The sequence below is a fragment of the Panthera tigris genome, chromosome B2 (genome assembly GCF_018350195.1).
Source record: "Panthera tigris isolate Pti1 chromosome B2, P.tigris_Pti1_mat1.1, whole genome shotgun sequence".
Classification (NCBI taxonomy): Eukaryota; Metazoa; Chordata; class Mammalia; order Carnivora; family Felidae; genus Panthera; species Panthera tigris.
Window position 1 is genome coordinate 24,395,130 of NC_056664.1, and position 21,528 is coordinate 24,416,657.

Here is a 21,528-nt window from a genome sequence, read left to right on the forward strand (position 1 = left end):
GGTCTCACTCTCTCTCTGCCCCTCCCCTGCTTCTACTTTCCCCTCTCCCAAAAATAAACTTAAAAAAAAAAAATAAATACATTCTAGGGGCAGCTGGGTAGCTCAGTCAGTTGAGCAATTGACTCTTGATTTCAGCTCAGGTCACAATCTCACAGTTTCAAGCATTTGAGTCTTGCTCTGCGCTGCTGGTGTGGAGCCTGCTTGGAATTATCTGTCTCGCCAATGTTACCCCCCCTCACTCATGCGCATGCTCTCTCTCTCAAAAAAAAAAAAACAAAAAACAAAAAACCAACAAGAACCCCCACAAAAACAAGCCCTGATAAACAAGAACTCAGACATTACTTGGGAGAGGCAAAACTGTGTAAGCCTTACAGCATAAAATTTGGAAACACAGCACAACCATACTCTTTAGACCCAGCAACTCCACTTCTACAAAATCATCTCAAAGACAGAGTGGTACACATTAAAAAAATGACAATGCACAATCGCATTATAATTAATGGTCCAATGAATACTCAACAACTGGAGACAACCCAAACATCTACCATTAGAAGACAATGAATAAACTGTGGCACATTCATTACACTGGAATAGTACACAGCTATAAAAAGGAATGAAGATTTTTTTCATATCGAGGAGTGTATATATCTTTGTGTGTTCTTGTATACATAGGATACAGATACACACACATATGAAGGACCATTTTAATAATAAAACAGAAAATTCCTAAAAATCACAAGCAAAAGAAAAAAAATAAACCTAAATCTATTAAATGAGTGGTACACCCACACAAAGAAGTATTTCAAGTGATTTTACACTTTGGAATGTATCCCAAGGATAAAAAGAATATTGATCATACTGATAAGTATGTAAATAAAAGCTTCAAAATAACCCAAATAATGTTATTAGGAGTCAAGTTTTTCACTAAAATAGAAATATAAAATCAAAGAACTTAATAAAAACCTTATATAAGTACGAATTTGAATTGACACTTTTTTAGTATGAACCCCCCACCTTCCAAAAAGGTATGTATGTCCTAGCTTTGTCCACTGAAAAGTCCCATGAATAACGGGCACCCCTACGTGCCCTGTGACCTCTGAATGGAATTTCCTATTATATGGCACCAGCGTTCCTTAGATCAACAGCTGTTTCTGTTCTGGGACAAGATACCCATAAGGTGAGCCTGTGAAATCTCACACTGTGGTAAAACTAATTTTGCAAACCACAGTGAAGCAAATCTGGCCCCTTATTTTCATATGGTCCATTTTTATGTTTTCAAAGATTTTGGGGAAAAACATGAGAATATTTTGTGACGTTTGAAAATTATTGAAAATTTAAATTTTGGTGTCCACACAGGTTTTTTTTGGGAGGAACACAGCTGCTTCTGCTCTACAACAGCCGAGTTCAGTAGTTGGAACAGAGAAAAAAAGTCTAAATTATGAAAACCTAAAATATTCTCTATCTGACCTTTTACAGTTTGCCAACCCCTGTCCTAGAAAGAATAATATTAATAAGTATATATTACCAATCAATCCTGTAGGGTGTAGGTCAAAAAGACATTAGAAACCAACTTAAAAAGGCTCTTCCCCACCTCAGTTGGAAAGAGAATTTAAGTATATAATGATACGAAACCATGAAAACATGACAAAAACTACCAAAATTTCACTGGTTATCTCTGGAGGTTGCTAATGTACCAAACTCTATCTATGCTAAAAATTAGTCAATAAAAGAAAATAATGAAGCATTTATCCCAACTCTCCTGTACAAACTATGTTTCACGGTAACCAAAGAATGGAAACCTTTTCTTTTATGGAATTACAGGTAGTAATTCAAAAGGAATTATAATTTAAGAATCACCACTTTGGAGTGTGTCCACACCCCCCCACCCCTGCCCCTCATGAAAGAATGGATCTAAGTAATGATCACCAATGGCTACTGAAACTGCTAGGTGAACAGCTGAAGGTAAACTTCATACTGGACACACAATCTCAAGGTCAATAAAAACAGGACAAACACACACCACACGCCACCTGATGTAATGCAAGTGCACACCACTACTTATGAAGTATTCTTGCCAAAACAGTTAACTTAAATCTGCTCAAGTCTCCAACACGTTAGTGTTCAAGAAACACTGAAGATAGAGGAAATAAGATAAATGGCCCAAGAATGTGGTAAAATCAGAGTGCAAAGAAAAGTTTATAGGACACATGGCCCCAGTATCTTCACAAGTAAATGGAAAGGGGGGAGGAGGAAAGGATGAGAATATTAAAGACTCTGAGACATTGAGAGAGGTATGGGCATCTTATGTGGATTCTGATTCAAACCAGCCAACTGTAATTAGACATTAGATATTTAAAAGCGATCAATTTTTTTAAGTAATGTTTTTTTAAAAAAAAGTTCTTATCTAGCAGAGATACAAAATGAAATATTTATAGACAAAATGAAATCATGGCTGGGATCTGCTTTAGAATACTCTAGCAAGCAAAACAGAAGCTAATGACATTTTTTAAATATATGTATGTATGTATGTATTTATTTTAAGTAAGCTCTGTGCCCAACATGGGGCTTGAACACATGACCTCGAGATCAAGGGTTGCATGCTCTCCTGACTAAGCCAGCCAGGCGCCCCAAACAGAAGGTAACGAACAATGTGGGATTCCGTATACTGTTTTAGGTTATGTGAACTAATAAAAAATACTTATAAAGAACATTCACTGGGACTCATTTAATACTATATTACCATAAGATTTAACAGGGGTTAACAGGGGCAACATTTCTAATCCCTTTCACTTTTCCCCATTCCAAAACAATCTCTTTCATTATTTACAGAGCTAAAAATTCAGAGAAAAGCATGATCAAAACAAAAATCTAACTTACCATTATTCTGTTCAACTGTCATTAGATTATGCTTGGCTTTTACTGAAGCCTCAAATGTATCAACATTTTCCCGTTCATACTCTTTAACATCAGCAGCTACCCTTTCTAGAATGTCATCTGGAGAAGGTGACCGCGTACAGGTACTGCTCTGGGGGCTGCTGGGTTCAGATGGCACAGACATATTGCTATCTTCAGCAAGATATTTATATTTCTGTAACAACAATACAACATATTATTTTCATAAAATCTGATGCATATTTGCTAAAGAGGTATTGCACTGAAAAGAGTGTTAAATAATGTTAAAAATTTTTTAAAGAGTATTGATGCCTTCACTGAATCAGATCCACAATCCCTTACATAGAATTCCAAAATCCACACAACTCTGAAAGAGATTTTCTATGTTCGGTGCACATTCATTAGGTGACAAAACCTGACATGAACAGATGTGATGCTATTTGTAGTCTTATTTTTATCTCCCCCAGTGTGAACAGAATATGCCTCACTGCAGAAATACTACTGTGTTTGATAATGGGGTGCTGCTCCTAGAGCCCACTGATGGGGCTAAATAATATACATAGATGCACCATATTACCTTTCTAAAATTCAAATAGTTCTGAGTTCTGAAGCACATCTGGCCCCAAGGGATGGAGATAAGGGATTGTGGACCTGGGCAAGAACAAAAAAAGATTCAACCAAGTCTTTAGGGATATCAGTTTAATAACAACAATTTCATCAGTGCCCCAGAAAAGGTTCTCTGGAATTCCAGTTTTGCCCTACATCTTCTGATGATTCAAGTTCTTTCCTTTGCTCTGACATACCAGTACATGGTTTATGATTTGCTACATATGTGTAAGTGAGCTAGTATGACTGTCCTTTCCTTTTGTCTGATGTTCTTATAGCACCTAAACATTTTTTACTTCTTCCAGAATGCATTCTCAACTTCATTGCTCACCTTCCATTAGGGGAAAACTTTACACTTTACAGGGACTGCCGTCCACAAAGCATCTAGTGGCCATGGCTTTAAGTCAGGATGGCCGAGGCATAACTGACAATCTTCCAAGGCAGGTAACCAAATCATTAAATGACCATATAAAGACCTATGTATAACACCCTTTCCCCACCCCACTTTCTTAATCACCTAGCTCTAAACGACTCAAACTTATTTTTGAGATGTTCCATGTAAACAATCACATTTGCATTAGAAATTTACCATTTTTTTTAGACCTTAAAATAGTTCTCCGCCCCCACATAGAGAAATTCTTCCTTCTAACTGAAATTCTTCCAATTTATTCTATACTCACTTATGAGGGTTTTCTTAAAAAACAAACAAAAAAGAAGGGCGCCTGGGTGGCTCAGGTGGTTAAGCGTCTGACTCTTGATTTTGGCTCAGGTCATGATCTCAGTTTTTGAGTTTGAGCCCTATGTTGTGATTCTCTCTCTCTCTGCTCCCCCCCCCCCACCCCCCCCATGCTCTCTCTCTCAAAACAAATATGTAAACTTTAAATTTTTTTTTTAAAAAAAGCAAATTTCAAATTTTATGTCTTATAAAAGGTTTTTGTCAGAATCCTCTCTATAACAAGGCAACCATTTCAATTTTATTAAGAAACTATCTTTTCAAATCTCACAAAGATAATTTTACACATACACTTCTTAAAGGTTTACTCAATTGCTGTTACCATCACTTCTTTATAAATAAAAACTGTTTTTACTAAAAGAGTAATTATTTCAGAAGGACTGCTCAAAGTTTCACTAATATCACACACCTGAACAATTGCCTGCCTCTGTATTCTTCTCTGTTCTATTAGGGCTTCTTCATCTTCTTCCTCTACATCAAAGTCTTCAAGGCTTAAAAAAAAATTTACACATATATACACATAATTAACTTCAAAAATCCTTAGAGACTCACAAATAGTAACTGTTACATAAATTAAAAGTAAGAGCTGGAAAACGTAAGTGATCAGCTAATTGCACCAAAGTCTTAAGCCATCCTACTCTATTCTGTTTCTAAACTCTCTTAGTTGCCTGGTTTGGAAACCAAGCAAGTAATTTAACCTTCTATGTCTCATTTTTCTCCTCACTTGTTTCATGGCACCAAACTAGGGAACAAATGAAAGATCCCTAAGTTCAAAAAAGTCACTCCCGGCTCTTCCATGACCTTGGTATTGCTAAAGTCATTTCATTTACTAGCCTGTTTTAATCTTTATAGAACAAGAGGGTGAGACACATAAGCAAACTAATACCTTTTCTGGGTCACAGAAAGCTGCAGATCCTTGGAAAGCTATGGATCTTTTCCCTATCAAAAATGCACACGTAAATATCCACATACACTCTGAAGGGGAATGTGGCTCTACCCCCAGACACTGCCCTGACTGTACCCAATTTCCTCCCAAAAAAACTCCACAATCTTTGCAATCCCTCCCAGTATAGGCTTTTCTATGATCTGCTGAATGTTCACTGCAAACAAGTAAGCAAAATGCATTCTCAAGGTTATCAGGATGTTCACTTAACCTTCATTTAACTTTCATATCACCTAAGCTCTTTCTTGACCTCAGCACTACTGACATTTTAACAATTCTTCATTATGGAAGAGGGCATTGTCCTATGCCCTGGCAGATACTGAACAGTATCTCTGGTCTCTAGCCACAAGATGACAATCAAAATACCTTTAGATATTGCCAAAATGTCCCCGGAGAAGCAGATTACCCCCAGCTAAGAACTATTGCTCTAGATTAGTCTCATTTTTTGAGATGTTCCATCTACACAACTAAATTCGCATTAAAAAAAAAAAATTCTCTGTTAGACAATGAAATGTTTTTGCATTTTCCACATGGTAACAGGCATATCTACCACCAGATAGCCTCAACTGCAAAGTAGGTATCATTTTACACAAAGTGAAAAGTTTAAATATTAGTATACACCCGCACACACACACCACTGCAAAACTGGTAATCAAGATTGGTAGTAGAACTATCTAATATATCTGTTGTCTCTAATAAAAATGAAGGGAAGGCTCATGATAAATTGATAGCCCAATGTTCATTCCAGCGAAAACTGAAGCCTCTAAATTCAGAAAACCATGACCTCTGCCACATAACCTATAAAATATACACAAAAGATTAACTTTTCAATTCAGGACCTAATGAATGGATTTGCTTGCTATATCCAGGTGGAAAAGTAAAGACTTCCAGGTCAAATAGTACTTGTCTAAATTGAAAAAAGGAAATTATGGGAAATTCCATTCTTACTTATCATCAGATGAAGATTCTTGTTCAACTTTCATTCCTTCAGAAAGACTTCCTTTAAATTTATCTTCTTTTACTTTGCTTCTGCTCCTACGTCTACGACCACCCCGTGATCGAGACCGCCTTCTCAAGCGTGACCTGCTCCTTCGACCTCTGTCCCTATTTGGTTGGGTTAGGGGGAAAATAAATAAATAAATAAATACACATACACACACACACACACACACACACACACACACACACACACACTTTAAAGGTCAATTAAAGGTGGGAAAGCTGTGGGTGTGTTGGCAGGAGTATACAGGAACTTTCTGTACTTTTCAAAAGCTCAATTTTGCTGTGAACCTACAACTGTTCTAAAAATAAAATCTTTTAAAAAGGGGTTAATTAAAAATTTAAAGTGAAATAACACACAAGATTGGGGTAATCAGCGTAACTGAAGACAACTAAAACTCAGTTACTGTTCTTATTGGACTGCAAAAGGACACAAAAAGAACTTTGGGGGTGATGGAAATATTCTTGATTATGGTGATTATGTGACTATGCGTTTGTCAAAACTCACATAACTTTACACCAACAAGGGTGAATTTATTTACTTTATGTAAATATGTTTCAATAAATGAGATTAAAAAAATATCACCATTAATAAGGCACAGAAAATACAAACATGACAAAAATTCTAAGTCTAATTAACAGGGCCCTCAGACAGCTTTATAAGTGCCTGAAGGTCTTGCCTCATGTTAAACAAAAACTGATACTGTGGTTCAAGCATTAAAGGTAAAGTTTATGTTGGAAAGATGCTGTAGAATTCCAAACAGAAAAGGCTGCTAAGTCTACAGAGAATTGGCAAACTGCCTGTTAATGTCACATCTGACTACCAGGCTTATGTCATATTTCTTAAGAAATCTTACTAAAAATGACATGAAGGGAACAACTAAAGAATGTGAAGAGCTATTAGGACAACAGAGATGTCAACAAAATCTTGATGTGCACACTGGACAAAAAGAGTAGTAACAGATCAAATCTAAACATAAGTCTGACAGGAACAGACAAGATAGATAAGAAACAAGTAAATCCATGCCACAGAACTCCAGAAAGAAAGCCTCAAGCATTGGAAACACCATATCCTGTAGGTAAAAGCTAAATAAAAACTGGTTGAAAGCCTTTAGGAATAGCTGGCTTCTGTATATTCTGCCTCCTTCCTGACTCAGCAGAAAATGCCAACCATTCCCCTTCAACATTCTGGCAAAATACTTAAATTTTATAGAGGTGAGGTTGTTATCAAAACTGACCCAAGGTAGCAGGGAGGCACAGTACTGAAAATGGAAGGATTAGGGGAAGTCTACATTATGAAGAACCAGAACTCTACTGGCAGCTATGTCTACATTCTCCAGCAGACGAGAGGATTCTGGGAAACTGCTAACCCAAAAGAGCTATAGTCAAGGATATGCTAAAGAGATCACAATGAAGCCACAAATTCTACATTCTCAGAATGGACGAAAGTTTCCATTCAGCTTTCTCAGTGGCTAAGTTTTAAATGAGAATAGGATCCAGCTGTTTGAATAAAGTCCTCAAATGATAAAGGTAAATGAGCAGCAAAAGGATTCTGGGAAGAAAGAAAGTATAAGAAAAGAAAATCATTAAGAACAAAACTCCACAAAGCAAACTCATTATAATCTTTGATGTAGGAGATGCTATTTCTATAAAACAAGTTAAAATGGCAGAAAAAAATTAAACAGCCAACAAATCTTGGAAATAAAAATAAATATATATGAGCACAGGAAAAAATATAGAAAGGTAAGAAGGCACAACAAGAAAATTTACACTAAAAGCAGAACAAAAGGACAAACATAAAAGATGAGTGTGCATAGAGGGGGAATGAGTGGAACAATACAGAAGATCCAATGCAGGAATGAAGAAAACAATGGGCAAAAAAGCAAACAAAGAAAATTTCCCAGAATAGGTAGCCATAATCTTCCTGCTTTAAAGCCTATTTAGGGAGCACCTGGGTGGCTCAATGGTGGGTTAAGCGTCAGACTTCAGCTCAAGTCATGATCTGTTTGGTTAGAGCCCCCAGTCAGGTTCCATACAGCGTAGAACCTTTCTTTGTCCTTGCACTTTCTCTCAAAAAGTAAACTTAAGTAAGTAAATAAAGGGTCTATTTAGTGACCAGAAAACTACTGGAAACTAGAAGTTAGTGGAATAACAATTTCAAAATTCTTAAGGGAAAAAATGATTTCAACTTGGAATTCTATTCCTTAACAAATCAGCAGTGAAGACAAAAGCCTTTTCTTTTTTTAAAGAGACAAAGGTCCCCCAAAATGTCCTTTTCATGTACTTTTCGCAGGAAACTATTGTAAAGGCATTAACAAAGCAAGGAAATAAAATATGAAGATGCTGGATACAGGAAAGAGAATCACAAAATAAGAGAGACTGCCAAGATGACAGAAAAGGGAAAACAATTCCTACAATAACTGTTTAAGCAGGCCTATTCATCAGTTTGGAGCTCAAAGGCTAGAAGCATTAGAAGGAAGGTCTTTTCTTGCCCCTTCTCCCGTCTGCTCAGCAATGAGCAATATGCACATGATCATAATGATTATAACTGGAAGCACAGGGAAATATGGTACAATTGGGTAGAAAAGTGTGTGTGTGGGGGGGGGATTAAAAAACAGTAATTGTCCAGAATAAGAAATCAATAGATAATATGATAATAATTTCTAAAAATTTTAACATACACAACCTTGGGCAAAGCACTTCTACTTCAAGGAATCTAGTATACAAAAATACTCAGATAATGTAAAGATCTATCCACTGATTGCAATATAAGCCTTTGGTATGCTATCTTTTAAAAACATTAAAAATTGGCAAATGGAAGTCTACTTATGTTTGAGTTAAAATATTTAATGCATATATTTTAAAAATGATTTGTGCTTTATAAACCAACATTTTGATTAACCAACTCACTACATGTGCATCACATAAAATGGTTTCTACTACAGTGAATTAAATAAGTGTTTGCTGAGATTGTCTTTCACATCTACTGAGGTTATCATCTTGAAGTCACATTCTAAGGGGACCAAATACAAGTTAATAGAAAAACAGAGAAATGAAATTGTATGACCAGAAACTCGGCTTTTTTTTACCTTATGATCTATCCTGTTCAAAAAAAACAAAACAAAACAAAAAAGCAGTAAGCACAGCTCATGTAGTATTTATCTTGAGTAGGGGAAAAAAATTCTTCCCTTTTAAAAGAATGAGTTTTTAATGAACACTGATTTACTTAAATTTGAAAAAAAGCTATATTAAAGAAAAATCAGTGTATGTGAAATATCACATGTTGGGAAAAAGGAAACTATATGGGATCACAGCTACAATTTTTCAGAGAAAAACGGTCTCTAAGAAAACCTACCAACTGAGCTAATATGAGGCTTCAGAAGCATACAGTTTAATGAATCAAAAGGACAACATATGTAACATTATTTTACCTTCTCCGAGGAGACCTGCTTCTTCTCCTGGGTGACCTACTTCGTCTGAGTGGGGAACGAGACCGCCTTCTAATGGGAGATCTACTTGCTCTTCTTCGGGTTGGAGACCACCTATTGATGGGGCTGGCATCTTTTGATCTTTCACGTCTACTGAGGATATCATCTCGAGGTCGTGTTCTTAAGGGGACCAAATCCAAGTTATAGAAAAACACATCTAATTAATGAATTTGTTTTGCACATAAAGAACATCTTAAGAAAGGGTGTACTAAACATGAAGACAGTAAACAAATATTAACAGGTTTTTTAAAACTTAAATCCAGAAAATCACAATGACATTTTGGTGTTGTGATAGGCACACAGTAAAAATGGTATACTTCCTGTCATCTCACAATCTGAAGAATTATGATGGCTATTCACATTATTAAAGTCACTGATTCTAATTCCAGATACACAACTCAAATAAAACTTGCCTAAGTGAGTAACAGTATTCCACTTCCTTAGTTTGAAGACTGTTTCTAAATTTTGACATTCTCCCAATATAGAGTCTTCTTTTTAATATATTACATATAATAGCATCTTACAATCAATGTTAACCTTTAAACAGAGGAAATATAAGTAAGGATTTAGAGAAAAGGACAGCCTATCTAGTCATGGAAACACATATTGGTGTAACTTTCCCGGAAAGACATTTGGCAGTAACTTTCTAAAATGCAAATGTACATTACCTTAGACTTTGCAATTCCATTTCTATGAATCTATTCTACAAAGAACCTTCACACGTAAACAACGGACATAGTAGCATACAATCATGAAAAACTGACAACAACCAAAATTTTCATCTGAAAAAGGGGGATGATTAGAGGTGATCCTTGACAATGGGTTTGAACTGCATAGGTCCACTTACACGTAGATTTTTTACAGTACTGTAAATATATTTACTCATCCTTATGATTTTACCTCTAACTTACTTTAAGAATACAGTATACAATACATACAACATACAAAATATGCCAATTGACTAAGTTTTATTGATAAGGCTTCCAGTTAGCAGTAGGCTACTAGTAATAAATTTTGGGAGAGTCAAATGTTATATGCACATTTCTGACTGTGTGGGGGACTGGCCCCCCTAACCTCTGTGTTGTTCCAGGGTCAACTGCATTATGATATATCTATACTGTGAAATATGGTGCTGTTATATAAAGACTTAAAAGATCTTTATTGTCACAAAAATGTTTCATGAAAAAAATCACTGTTCACGTGAATAGGAAGACTCCATTTTTGTAAGAAAGAACATTCATAGAATTCTATGTGCATAAAAAAAAGGGGCTAGAAGGACATTCTTGTGACTGGTACTGCAGAAAGGATGGAAAGGGAGAGAATTTACAGGTTTCTGCCTTATCCGAATTTCTCTTTGAGTTAGTATCTTTTCTGTAATTAAAACAAAATTTTGTTTCAAATATTCAACTCTAGTCCTTAATAAACTGCTCAGAATTTCCTTTTCAAATGGAAAGAAAATTGAAAGAGACAAGAATCATTTGGAAACACTTTAGAAGACATAATCAGCAACACTAACAACCGTCTCAACTTAGAAAGCTAAAGAAAGAAGGGGGCCATTTAATTACAGTGTCATTTAGAAAAATCAAGAGTATTTCCTAATATACAGCATTTTGAAAACAGCATTCTTAAAATTTTTCAGAGAACCATTTACACTTCAAGGTCAGCTTGTATGTATACTCACACAGAGTAAATGGCTAGGAATTTATATCTTCACATTGTATAAGCCAACATTCTTTTAAGCTAAACTTTGCTGATAATTTCACCTGCTTATTAAATATAAAGACACTAAAAATGTTTCTGAAGTAGTTTAGACTAAACAACCCCCAACCCCTCTTCCAAAATCTTTCATGTGCCTAAATTACCTATTAGGTCTATGATCCTAGGTAAGTTAGATAATCTTGCAATCTTTTTTCTCATTTACAAATGGAGTATAAGAGTTACTCTATAAGGAGAGAGAATCATGAGAATTTATGAGAAAAAATATGATGGGCCAAAAGTATTACACAAAAATGAATTACTTTCATTATTATTAAGAAAATAAAATCATTTCTTACACTATTCTTAAAATTAAAAGGTACTATTATTTAAACATTGAGATTATAAGTATATGAATTAGTAACAAAAAAAATGTCCACTTTGAATTTAATTTTATTTTGGGGGCCAAAAAATTTGGTAGTTCCAATTTACACTGTCAGAACTCAAAATTATGCCAACTCAAGAGAATGGATACATCACAAGCCTTAAATTGATACCTCCTTTTTTAAAGTTAAAATCTTAAGCCTATACTGTCCAATGAAGTCATAATCCTTGCTCTAGAAATTCCCATAAATGGGTACACATAGATTTATCAGCCAAATTATTTGGATTTAAAGGAGTGATTCTGCAAATTAGGTACTAAATTAAGAACTTGAAAAAAACCTGATTGTCAACATTTCAATTCAATATTTTTAATATATAATTCAATTCAACAGTTCGATATTTTTAAATCCCATAGTCAAGATATTTGCTGACAAAAGTACAAATGTTAATATAGTTAGTGGGCAGGATCTATGTTAAAAGTATATTAACACCACCACTTTTTTTTTATTGTTCACAAATTCTAGTTTCTCCTTTTTAAAATCTGATGTATTGGCAGAAAGCATTAACATTTTGAAAACAAAAGTTACCTTGGAGAAGAAAGTCGTCTCCTTTCTGGTTCTCTTCGTTTTCTTTCCAAGGATCGGCTCTTGGCTCTTCTACCAGGAGACAGAGTTCGAGAAGGTGATTTGCTCTGCTTAGACCTCCTATCATTTACTAGTGGAGATCTACTTCTCCTTGATTTATCACGCTGTTTTGGAGACAAACTTCTTCTTTTAGGACTTCGACCAGGTCTTCTACTGGGTGACCTGTTTTCTTTCCCAGAAGAAGCATCCTTAGAGGGAGATTTAATTGGCTTCTTTTCTTTATCTGTTTCAGACCGTTTTGATTTTCTCTCTTTGGATCGTGATCTTCTGTCTTTGGATTTACCTCTTAAATCAACTGGGGATCTGGATTTTTTGCCTCGATCACGACTTCTACTTTCATTTATAATCGGGGATTTTTTCCTATCTTTTGACCTACTTTTGTCTTCGGTTTTAACCTTGTCATCAGTAGGAGATCTGGCCTTTCCAATTTTCTCTTGAGATCGCCTTCTAAGGGTAGGGGATTTTGATTTCCTTGCTTGATCTTGAGACTTACTTCTTTTGGATGGACTTTTGGACTTTTTCCTCTCCTTTGATTTGCTCCTAGTTGTCTTTTCTTTAACTATTTCAACACCTCCCTTACTTTTCTTTTTATCAGACCTATGTCTAGTCCGTTCTTTGGATCTGCTTTTACTTCGCTTTTTTGTACTATTTTTATTGTCCATAAGTTCGAGTTTCCCCTTTGTACTTGAAGATCTGGTACTAGACCTATTTCCATTTCTTGCCTTTTCATGAATCTCCCCCTCTTCTTCAGAGCCAGACTCATAACCTTGCAATATGAGCCCCATCCCAGATTGGACCTTTCCTTCCATTAACTCATTATCAAGTTCAGCTTTAATCAAGGCTCTCTGTTTTTCCAAGTCTTCCAGCAAAGCTAAATCATCAAGTTTAGTTCTTTTTGCTGGAGACATACCTTCTTTGTCAGAGGCATCAATGACCTCTTTTCTTTTGTGTTTCTTATGTTTATGCTTATGTTTATGTTTTTTATCCTTATCTTCTTCTGAGGAATGTTTATGTTTCTTATGTTTACTTCTGTGTTTATGCTTCTTTTTTTTGTGACGACTGTGCTTATTTTGAGATTGGTCTTCTGATACTTCCCCATTTTCTTCATTTACACTCTTCTCGGAATTATCAGCATCTTCTATCCTATAAATGTATCAAACACATTTCAAAATCCTATCATTTATCAAGATTTGATCACAACAAAATAATGATAAATACATCTCAATGTAATACATGAAGTTAGTCACTGAAATATTTTCAGAACAGCTTCAGACATTTCAAAATACATGGCAAAACTGACTTAAATAGTGGTTTAGCTTTATTTCTAATGGTTGCACTAAAATACATAGAAGAAATACACAATGACAGAAGATAAATAATTACACTGAATAGAAAAAGAAAATCCAAAACAGGTACAGTAAAACGTTAATATTGATTTAAACACTTGGTAACTTGTTTTTAAACCAGAATTTTTCACACAGATTTAACACCAAAGGCATCCCCCTCCCATTTTTTTTTTTTCCATAAAACACTGACATACATTGGGAGACTAATCTCTTTCTCCACTTTATTTATTTATTTTTTATTTATTTTTTTATTTAAAAAAATTTTTTTTTCAATGTTTTTTATTTATTTTTGGGACAGAGAGAGACAGAGCATGAACGGGGGAGGGGCAGAGAGAGAGGGAGACACAGAATCGGAAACAGGCTCCAGGCTCCGAGCCATCAGCCCAGAGCCTGACGCGGGGCTCGAACTCATGGACCGCGAGATCGTGACCTGGCTGAAGTCGGACGCTTAACCGACTGTGCCACCCAGGCGCCCCTCTTTCTCCACTTTAAATTGAGAACTATACTTTCAGTCTGTGGTACCCAATGAGCAACCATGTGGTATTAGACTGAAAGACATCAAAGGGTCTTCTGCAGGTGAACAACAGTCCAATATCAGCAACAGCCTATGGTTCAACTAATATTAGTTCACTGGGCTATTTAATCTCTTTAAATTTCAAATGAAAGATTAGTTTCCCAAAATATGCTCATGTTGATAGGTACCATGCAAAAAAACATTTAATTACATCAAGGGGGTAGCTTTTGTGTTTAAATGCCCGGGCTATGCTTAGTTTATGATGCTAAGTTATTTTGCTAAATCCCTGCTATTGTTAATCCCAGGTTAAACACAGGCTACAATGGCATTAATTACCTTTCCCCTTTAAAATCACTCCATAGTAAAACATCACACCCCAGAATGAGACAAACATCAAAACACTAAATCATCTGGATTCAGAACAAAACACTATTTTTGTAGGAAGATATGGATTATTTTGTCCAAATCCTTCAAGTATATGTACTGCTGTACTTTTAGAAAAATTATCATGCCAAAAATGAAGGAATTTGATTTTTTTAAAAATCACTACACAATGTAGGCATTAGAAAAAGTAGCAGGAAAACAAAGATGTACAAGACCATATCTCCCACTCTCAAGGAAATAACAGGCCAATGGAAAAGAAAGTCACATGAAACACTGCAAGAAGGCAATGATAAAAACATAAATAAGGGCATTATGGGAACACTGAGGGATCACCCAAAACCACTTTGAAAATGGTCAAGGAGATCAAAGAAAAACCCAAGCTATGTGTTAAGCAAGGACTTTGAAAGGAGAAGGAATGTTTACTGAGAAGGTACATGGATTATAAAATAAAAGTTGAGTAACATAGTCCTAAATAATAATAAATTAACAAGGGAAAAGAGTATTCGATAGAAAAAAAGGTGACAAAAGGCACAGTTATGAATAGCAAACCAGAAGCAGATCAGTGTTGTCAGGGCATCAAAACTCATGAAGTAACTGGTCTAGTGGTTAAGATCTCCATGGACCAATTCCAGGAGATAAAGAGATACTGCACAAGATTCTGGGAATGAGTGGCTGAGATAGTTAGAGGCTAATTGGGGTCAGAGGCCCAGGAACTGCAAGATTAGGTTGCTGGATAGGTGGTCTGTAAGGACACTGCTATTAAAGAGGAGTTGGGAGGCAAGTCTGGTCCTCCAGCTAGGTCTCAGTCTTTAGTAAACTTGAAAAGGCTAGAGGAGGGAGGGGACACACCGGAGTAGGCTTGGTAAGTTACTAGTTGACAACAATGAAGGGATGTGGAGAACATGAAGAACATATAACTACCGCATGGCAAGAACTTTAAATTTTTGTCAGATTGCCAATCTCCATTTTGGTACTGTGGAATGTGAGAAAGGAGAAAGTGCTGAAGAGAGCTGCAGAAAAAGCTGTACCTTCCAGTTGAGAGGTTTTAGTTTGATCTGACTTCTCTCTAATGGGGTATGAGAAAAAAGAATAAATATAGCAGCGTTCTCTGGATCGTCAAATTTTCTCAAAGACTTGGAAAAAGAAAGTGTAACATCTTTATGTTAAAAACAACATGGTTCTATTATGGGTAGGGGGAAATCACGAACTTAAGTAGAAGATACAAAGAATTAACTTTGTTCCTTATACAGACTATACCCTCATACAGGTAACCACACCCCTTCCCCTGAAATCTCCCATCGCACAACCTAGGAAGTGGGAGCATAGGTCTTTTTTCCTGAAACTTGACTTCTAGGGGGCAAATTTGAGGAAAACTGAATTAGGCTAATTCATGGTATGGAGACAGGTATGGAGAACCTGTTTAAAGGTTGCGAATGATTTTTAGGTATATAAAATCTCAGTGCCCAAAGTACAAAATTCTAGTCAACAACCTGAAACTCAAAACTATCTAAATATCCTCTAATGTGTCTTAGGAAGCCAGTCTCCAAAGCCAGACTGAGTTCAAATCCTGGTCCGAATGCTTACTAGTTGTGCATTAGGCAAATTTTAAGTTCTCTCTGGTCTGCAGGCACCTCATCTACAAAACGGAGAAAATATTCCCTACCTCAAAACTGAGGATTGCATGGATTAACAGATGTTATCAAGGCTCATAATAGTGCCTAGAACAAACCTAGGGCCCCCAAAGTAAGAGATTATTATTCTTTAGAGACTGGATAAATCTACTTACTCACTAGGACACTGTGGAGCTGTCAGAGCTGATGCTAAGAATGTTGAGTTTGTATGTAAAAGGCTACCACACAAAGCACTGAAGAAATACTGTCTCAGTCTCCACGACAGAGATTTTAAGTTTCAAGGAAGTTTAATGGTCTTGCCTTCAGTCGCACATACATCAAGCTAGTGAGAAGGCTAGTATTACATTCCAAGAGAGTCAAGAGCTCTTCCAATTGACTGAAGATGGATTTTAAAATGTCAGATCCTATCCCTACTCTGTGTGAAACTTGATTATTGCTTCATATTTTATTCAGAGTAAAAACCAAAATTGTTTACAAAGCCCTACACTATCTGCCCAACCTTCCCAACACTTTGATCCTACTTTTGTCCCACACTCACCATGCTTCAGTCATTCAGCCACACCGCTCACCTTGAACAACAGGTACACCCCTACCTCAGGGCCCTGGTACTTGTACTTGCTGTTTCTCCACCTGGAATGCTTTCCCCAGATGCATACATTGCTGGTTCCTTTGCTGAACTCAGGCCTTTGCTCAAAGTACTTTCTCAGTCAAGTTTTCCTCACCAATTCATTTAAATCACAACCCTCACTATACCACACACATATTCCCTTCCTATTTTTTTCTCTAAAGTAACTGCAATCAAATTTTTGTCTTTGCCTATCATAACACAAGTCTTATGAGAGCAGATTTTTAATCTGTGTAGTTCACTGCACTAAGACCTAGTAAATTGTCTAACCTATAGTAAGCAGGTATTAAGTAATTTGTTGTGTCAATGAAATAATTTGTATAGAATAACACATAAAAACTGTATTCATGAGATTACAGTTGGGTTTATAGTTGCTATACTATACTCTTACCTCTTAACAGGAAACAATTTGGTTTTGCTCAGTCAGATCTCCAGTGCCTCACACAGTGCACACACCTATCTGGCGAATGCAATAACTCAAAATAATATTAAAATTTAATCAGCTCCCTACCCAGGAAAAATCTACCCTTTGAACACTTTTCTAATGCTTTCTTCTACAAGTTACAAGTCTCCAAGGAGTTTCAAATCAAAATTCTTAGGAGTTTACCCACAAAGGAAGTAATTTCCTTCAAAAGAAAACCTAGCTCCTAAAGCTTCTGAGAATCAGAATCACTGTGATGCCCAACGTCACTTAAGAGTTACTCCCATGAGTGATCCTTGTTTCTAATGTATCTTAGTGACTGTTAACCTCAAGAAATGACTACCTTACTGATAAAAATGCTACAAGCACCTTAGGGCCTACTAAGTCAATTCAACCTTAATTCTAGAGTTCTCCTACATTAGGGTTAGCAGACATTTACACCCTCCTCAGTTGGCTCTATCAATGCAAATTCCATAGAATATACCAATTGAAGTCTGATTAGGTACATCAGGAAAATCTGAACTCAATGAAGCAAAGGCATATTGCATATAACAAGCTTGTGCTAAGGCAGCTAATTTAGGTTCATTATCAACAACTTTTTTCTAAAACTTTAGGGAAAGGTACCTTGATAAATCTCAGTCTTTTTGCATAGTTTATATTTATAATAAATACAGGCATATAACTCCCACAAATGTAAATTTACATTTTGCAACCTAACGCTACACATTTAGCAGGTGTATGTTTAAACCAACACGATCTACAATTATTTGTCATACTCATTGAGAATTGAGAAACATCCTTCAAATCACATTATTTGGAAACAAAGCGAATTTGAAGTGAAGACTATAGGGGTGTTTAACAGTATTTATTCATTTATTTTGTTAAATGCAATGTACAAGTTTCATCCTTCAAACAAGGGTCTCTAGGCATCTGACACAAAGAAAACAGCAATGAAACAACTTTAAAATAAAGTTTAAAATAAAGACTAATTACAAACCACCAGTGTTATTTTAATTTCTTCTTTCAAATTTTTTCATAAGAATGCTCCTAATGACATCTTATTTGGGAGGCATTCAATTAATGTTTTGGAAACAGAGAATGGAGAGCAAAGTGAATGCCATTACTTCTTTACAAAGAAAGTAATTTAAGCCTGCTTCTCTGATAAGCTAAACTACTTTAACACAGTATTCACATAGACATAAAAAATAAGAATGATTCAAAAGACCAAGTAGTCTTAAAATGAACTCCTCTGCCCCTCCTTTTCCAAATCGGGTGTGAAAAATTAAGCTTCAAAGATTTAGAACTGTCACATAAAAAAAATGGACCTTTTGGGAACAATGGAAGTAAATAAAAATGATTTCAAACCCTAAAGGATATTTTAAAAAGGAACCACAATGTATAGTGGGTGACCAGATAGTAAAACAGTTAGGAACAGGTCTCTAGAATCAGACTTCCTGGGTTTAAATCTTGGGTCTATCACTTAGTGTGACCCTGGCTGGCTAAGTACACTTAATTTCTCTGTGCTTTAGTCTCATCATCTGTAAAATATAGGAAACAACTGTATCCACTTCCAAAGGGTCATTATAACGATAAGATAGCCATTCGGTGCTTTGAATAGTACCTAGTACTTGGTAAGTGCAAATAAGTGAATGCAGATAAAAACTTAAATGTTTAAAACCACCAAAGAGGCGGAGCTAAAGAGACGGACAAACGTAAAAGTCATTAAAAAGCCTTCAGGGAATTTAAAAGCTGTTTTTCATATTTATTTCTTCTCAAACGTTCCACTTTGAATAGAGTCCATACAACTGTAAACTACTCAGTGTCCTCTAAAGAACTGTGTAGATATTACATCCCAGAATTCACTATGAGCAGCACACACAGTGCTTGCTTTCATACTAAATTTATTTTCTTTGTCAAACATTTTAAAATAAGTGGGACACTTACAGAATACTCCAGTTATACCAAGAGTTCTGTGCGGAAGGGATGTGGAATCAAGGTTTATTTCAGTGGCATTCATATTGCAGGGGCCTAAATAAATATTAAGACGAGTATTTGAATATGCATAGAAAATATGGCTCAAGCACTCGTCAAAATGAATCTGAATGGTCCCTCAAATCAAACGGACATAATACTAAAGAACGTTAAAGAGATTGCTAGAAAAAACAGCTGTATAACATTTTTACTATGACATAAATACTGTAACTCTGCCACACTGTGAACTCAATGAGAAACAAAGAGGCAAAGTCTAGGTAAAACTTACAACCCAATTGCTCTAAGTCAAAATTGTAAAGATAATAAAGCAGCTTTCAAAAGGCCTTAATGAAAAACTCAGTGTAATTCTGAGTAAAGCAAATGACTGAGGAGTCCAAAACTGGATGCACAGCAATGACGTGTTGGGCTGCCTGGTAGTAAAAATTTCTCCTCTCAGTCTCTAGTTGCTGGGAGACTATATCTACCTCTCTCCTAAGATGGGTTTAAAAAAAAAAAAAAAAAAAAAAAAAAAAAAAAGGCAAGCTAATGCTGATGCACAAAACGGTCGCTATATGAACACTCTTTTAAAATCCATTTTCTTTTAGGTTCTTGTTTGAATTTTCCAAACACGAACAGAGGAACAAAATGCTGCTTTTAAGCAAAGATCAGACTTTGCAGCACATACAAGTTATATTTTCACTCGGCCGCATCGATTCTTACATTACCTTAATTACAGACATAAAGCACTTGGGTTTGGAAGGAGCTACTATTTCTTCCACTCATACTCCCAAGAAGCCCTATAAACTCAGGCCAAAAACGTCAGGCCTCAAAACCAAGGACTTGATCTTACTTTGCCTTAAGTTTGCAAGTTGGCAAATAAGCTGCCACTAGGCAGAGGGGGAAAAATATATCGAGTGATGCTGGATTAAGAGCACCGGGGTGAGAAAACGAAGCACCCCGCTATTATATAGGTCTGGGATATTCAAAGAGGTGGTCCTAGCATCCCCTCCTCCCTACTTTCAGGTCCGAAAACTGACACCAGCAGCAGGACAACGGCAGGTTACTGCATGCAGAAGAAAAGTATTATCGCTTGCCTCCCTGCCGCCACTGCTCCTCGGGTGCCAACACCGATGCCGCTCAGTGCTGCAGCCAAGGAGCTCCGCTCGGTCCCTGCGGGAGGAATACGAAGGCGCGACCGCACGGTCGCGGCAGCCGCCTCGCGCACGGGACCTGTAGAGGCCGCTCGCGCGTACGCCTCCCAGGGCAACGACGTGCGGCAGGCCGCGGCCGCCTCCGACCCAACAGCCGTGGCCTCCGGGAAAGCGAAGCTCGAAGGCCGCCCGCCCGCCCCCTACGCCTCCCGCCCAACAACGTATCGCGCGGGGAAAGGCAAAGTTTGGCTCTCGCCGTTAGGCCTGAACTTTCCCGCCAGCCCGTGCAGGTCTCCGCCGTTTCCCACTCGGCAGTCTCCTGGGCTCCGGCCTTCCGCACAGCTCACAGAGACTACTCACTCGGGCTGTTCCCGCAGCGACAGAGTCTCGGCGGCGGCCATCTTGAACTTCCTGACTCCTCGGCGGCGGTGGCGGCGGCTTCCCGGACGGTGGAAGCTAGTGGAAGTGGAGGAACAGGGAGCAGAGGCGTCGCGCATGTGCTAACCGCGTAGGGAACCGTGGAGCTCTGAGTCCGCTCTAAGAATCCGGATATAAAAGTGCATCCGGGGACAGAGCGCACGAGCGCCATGACGCAAGTTCCGGGACGGGGGTTGGGCGTGTGGAAGTATAGGCGGCACCTGCCAAGGGTTTAGTGACCAGTGACTGGGGCTTGCCCGGTAGTTAGTATTAGCACTGAACGTTTGGCTCTGGAAACTTGCTAGAGAAGGGACCAGAGTGAGTGGGATATCGGTATTTTGTGTGCGGTTCCGAGAACTGGTTTCACGGTGGGACCCACAAGTTGAGTTAATTCTCCAACTAGGGCAAACAATACGATTTGGCGGCGGGGCTGCGTTGGAGGCATAATACCTCGTTACTGGTTAGATAACCCAATCTCAAGTGGCATTGAAGGAGAGTTGGTGAAAGACATTTTGAGAATACTGGGAAGTTAGTGCTGTTTTAGAATGTAAATGTCTTTTAATATGGAATTATTAATTGTTAGATTTATTTGAAACGTTTGAATTTCTTTCAGCTTTTACTGTTCAAGAGTAACGATTATGGAGCCTTTAGGTTTGCTGGTTCAGTAACATTTTTGGTCCAAAT

General features: G+C 37.1%; 1 protein-coding gene across 13 annotated transcripts in view; it reads right to left on the minus strand.

Annotated features, from left to right (window-relative positions):
* The window catches only part of PRPF4B (pre-mRNA processing factor 4B), a 36,529-nt gene extending 15,559 nt beyond the window's left edge, over positions 1-20,970 (minus strand). For all 13 annotated transcript variants that reach the window (XR_001509590.2, XR_006217520.1, XR_443632.3 and 10 more), the window contains exons 1-6: positions 20,788-20,970; positions 12,328-13,527; positions 9,605-9,781; positions 6,123-6,278; positions 4,641-4,722; positions 2,878-3,088 (exon numbers count right to left, since the gene is read on the minus strand). Coding sequence is in view for 2 of the 13 variants with exons in the window: in XM_007073144.3 (XP_007073206.1) it covers positions 2,878-3,088; positions 4,641-4,722; positions 6,123-6,278; positions 9,605-9,781; positions 12,328-13,527; positions 20,788-20,924 (1,963 nt within the window). In the remaining 11 variants the exon portion in view is untranslated. The remainder of the gene's footprint in view (positions 1-2,877; positions 3,089-4,640; positions 4,723-6,122; positions 6,279-9,604; positions 9,782-12,327; positions 13,528-20,787) is intronic.
* Positions 20,971-21,528: the final 558 nt, after the last annotated feature.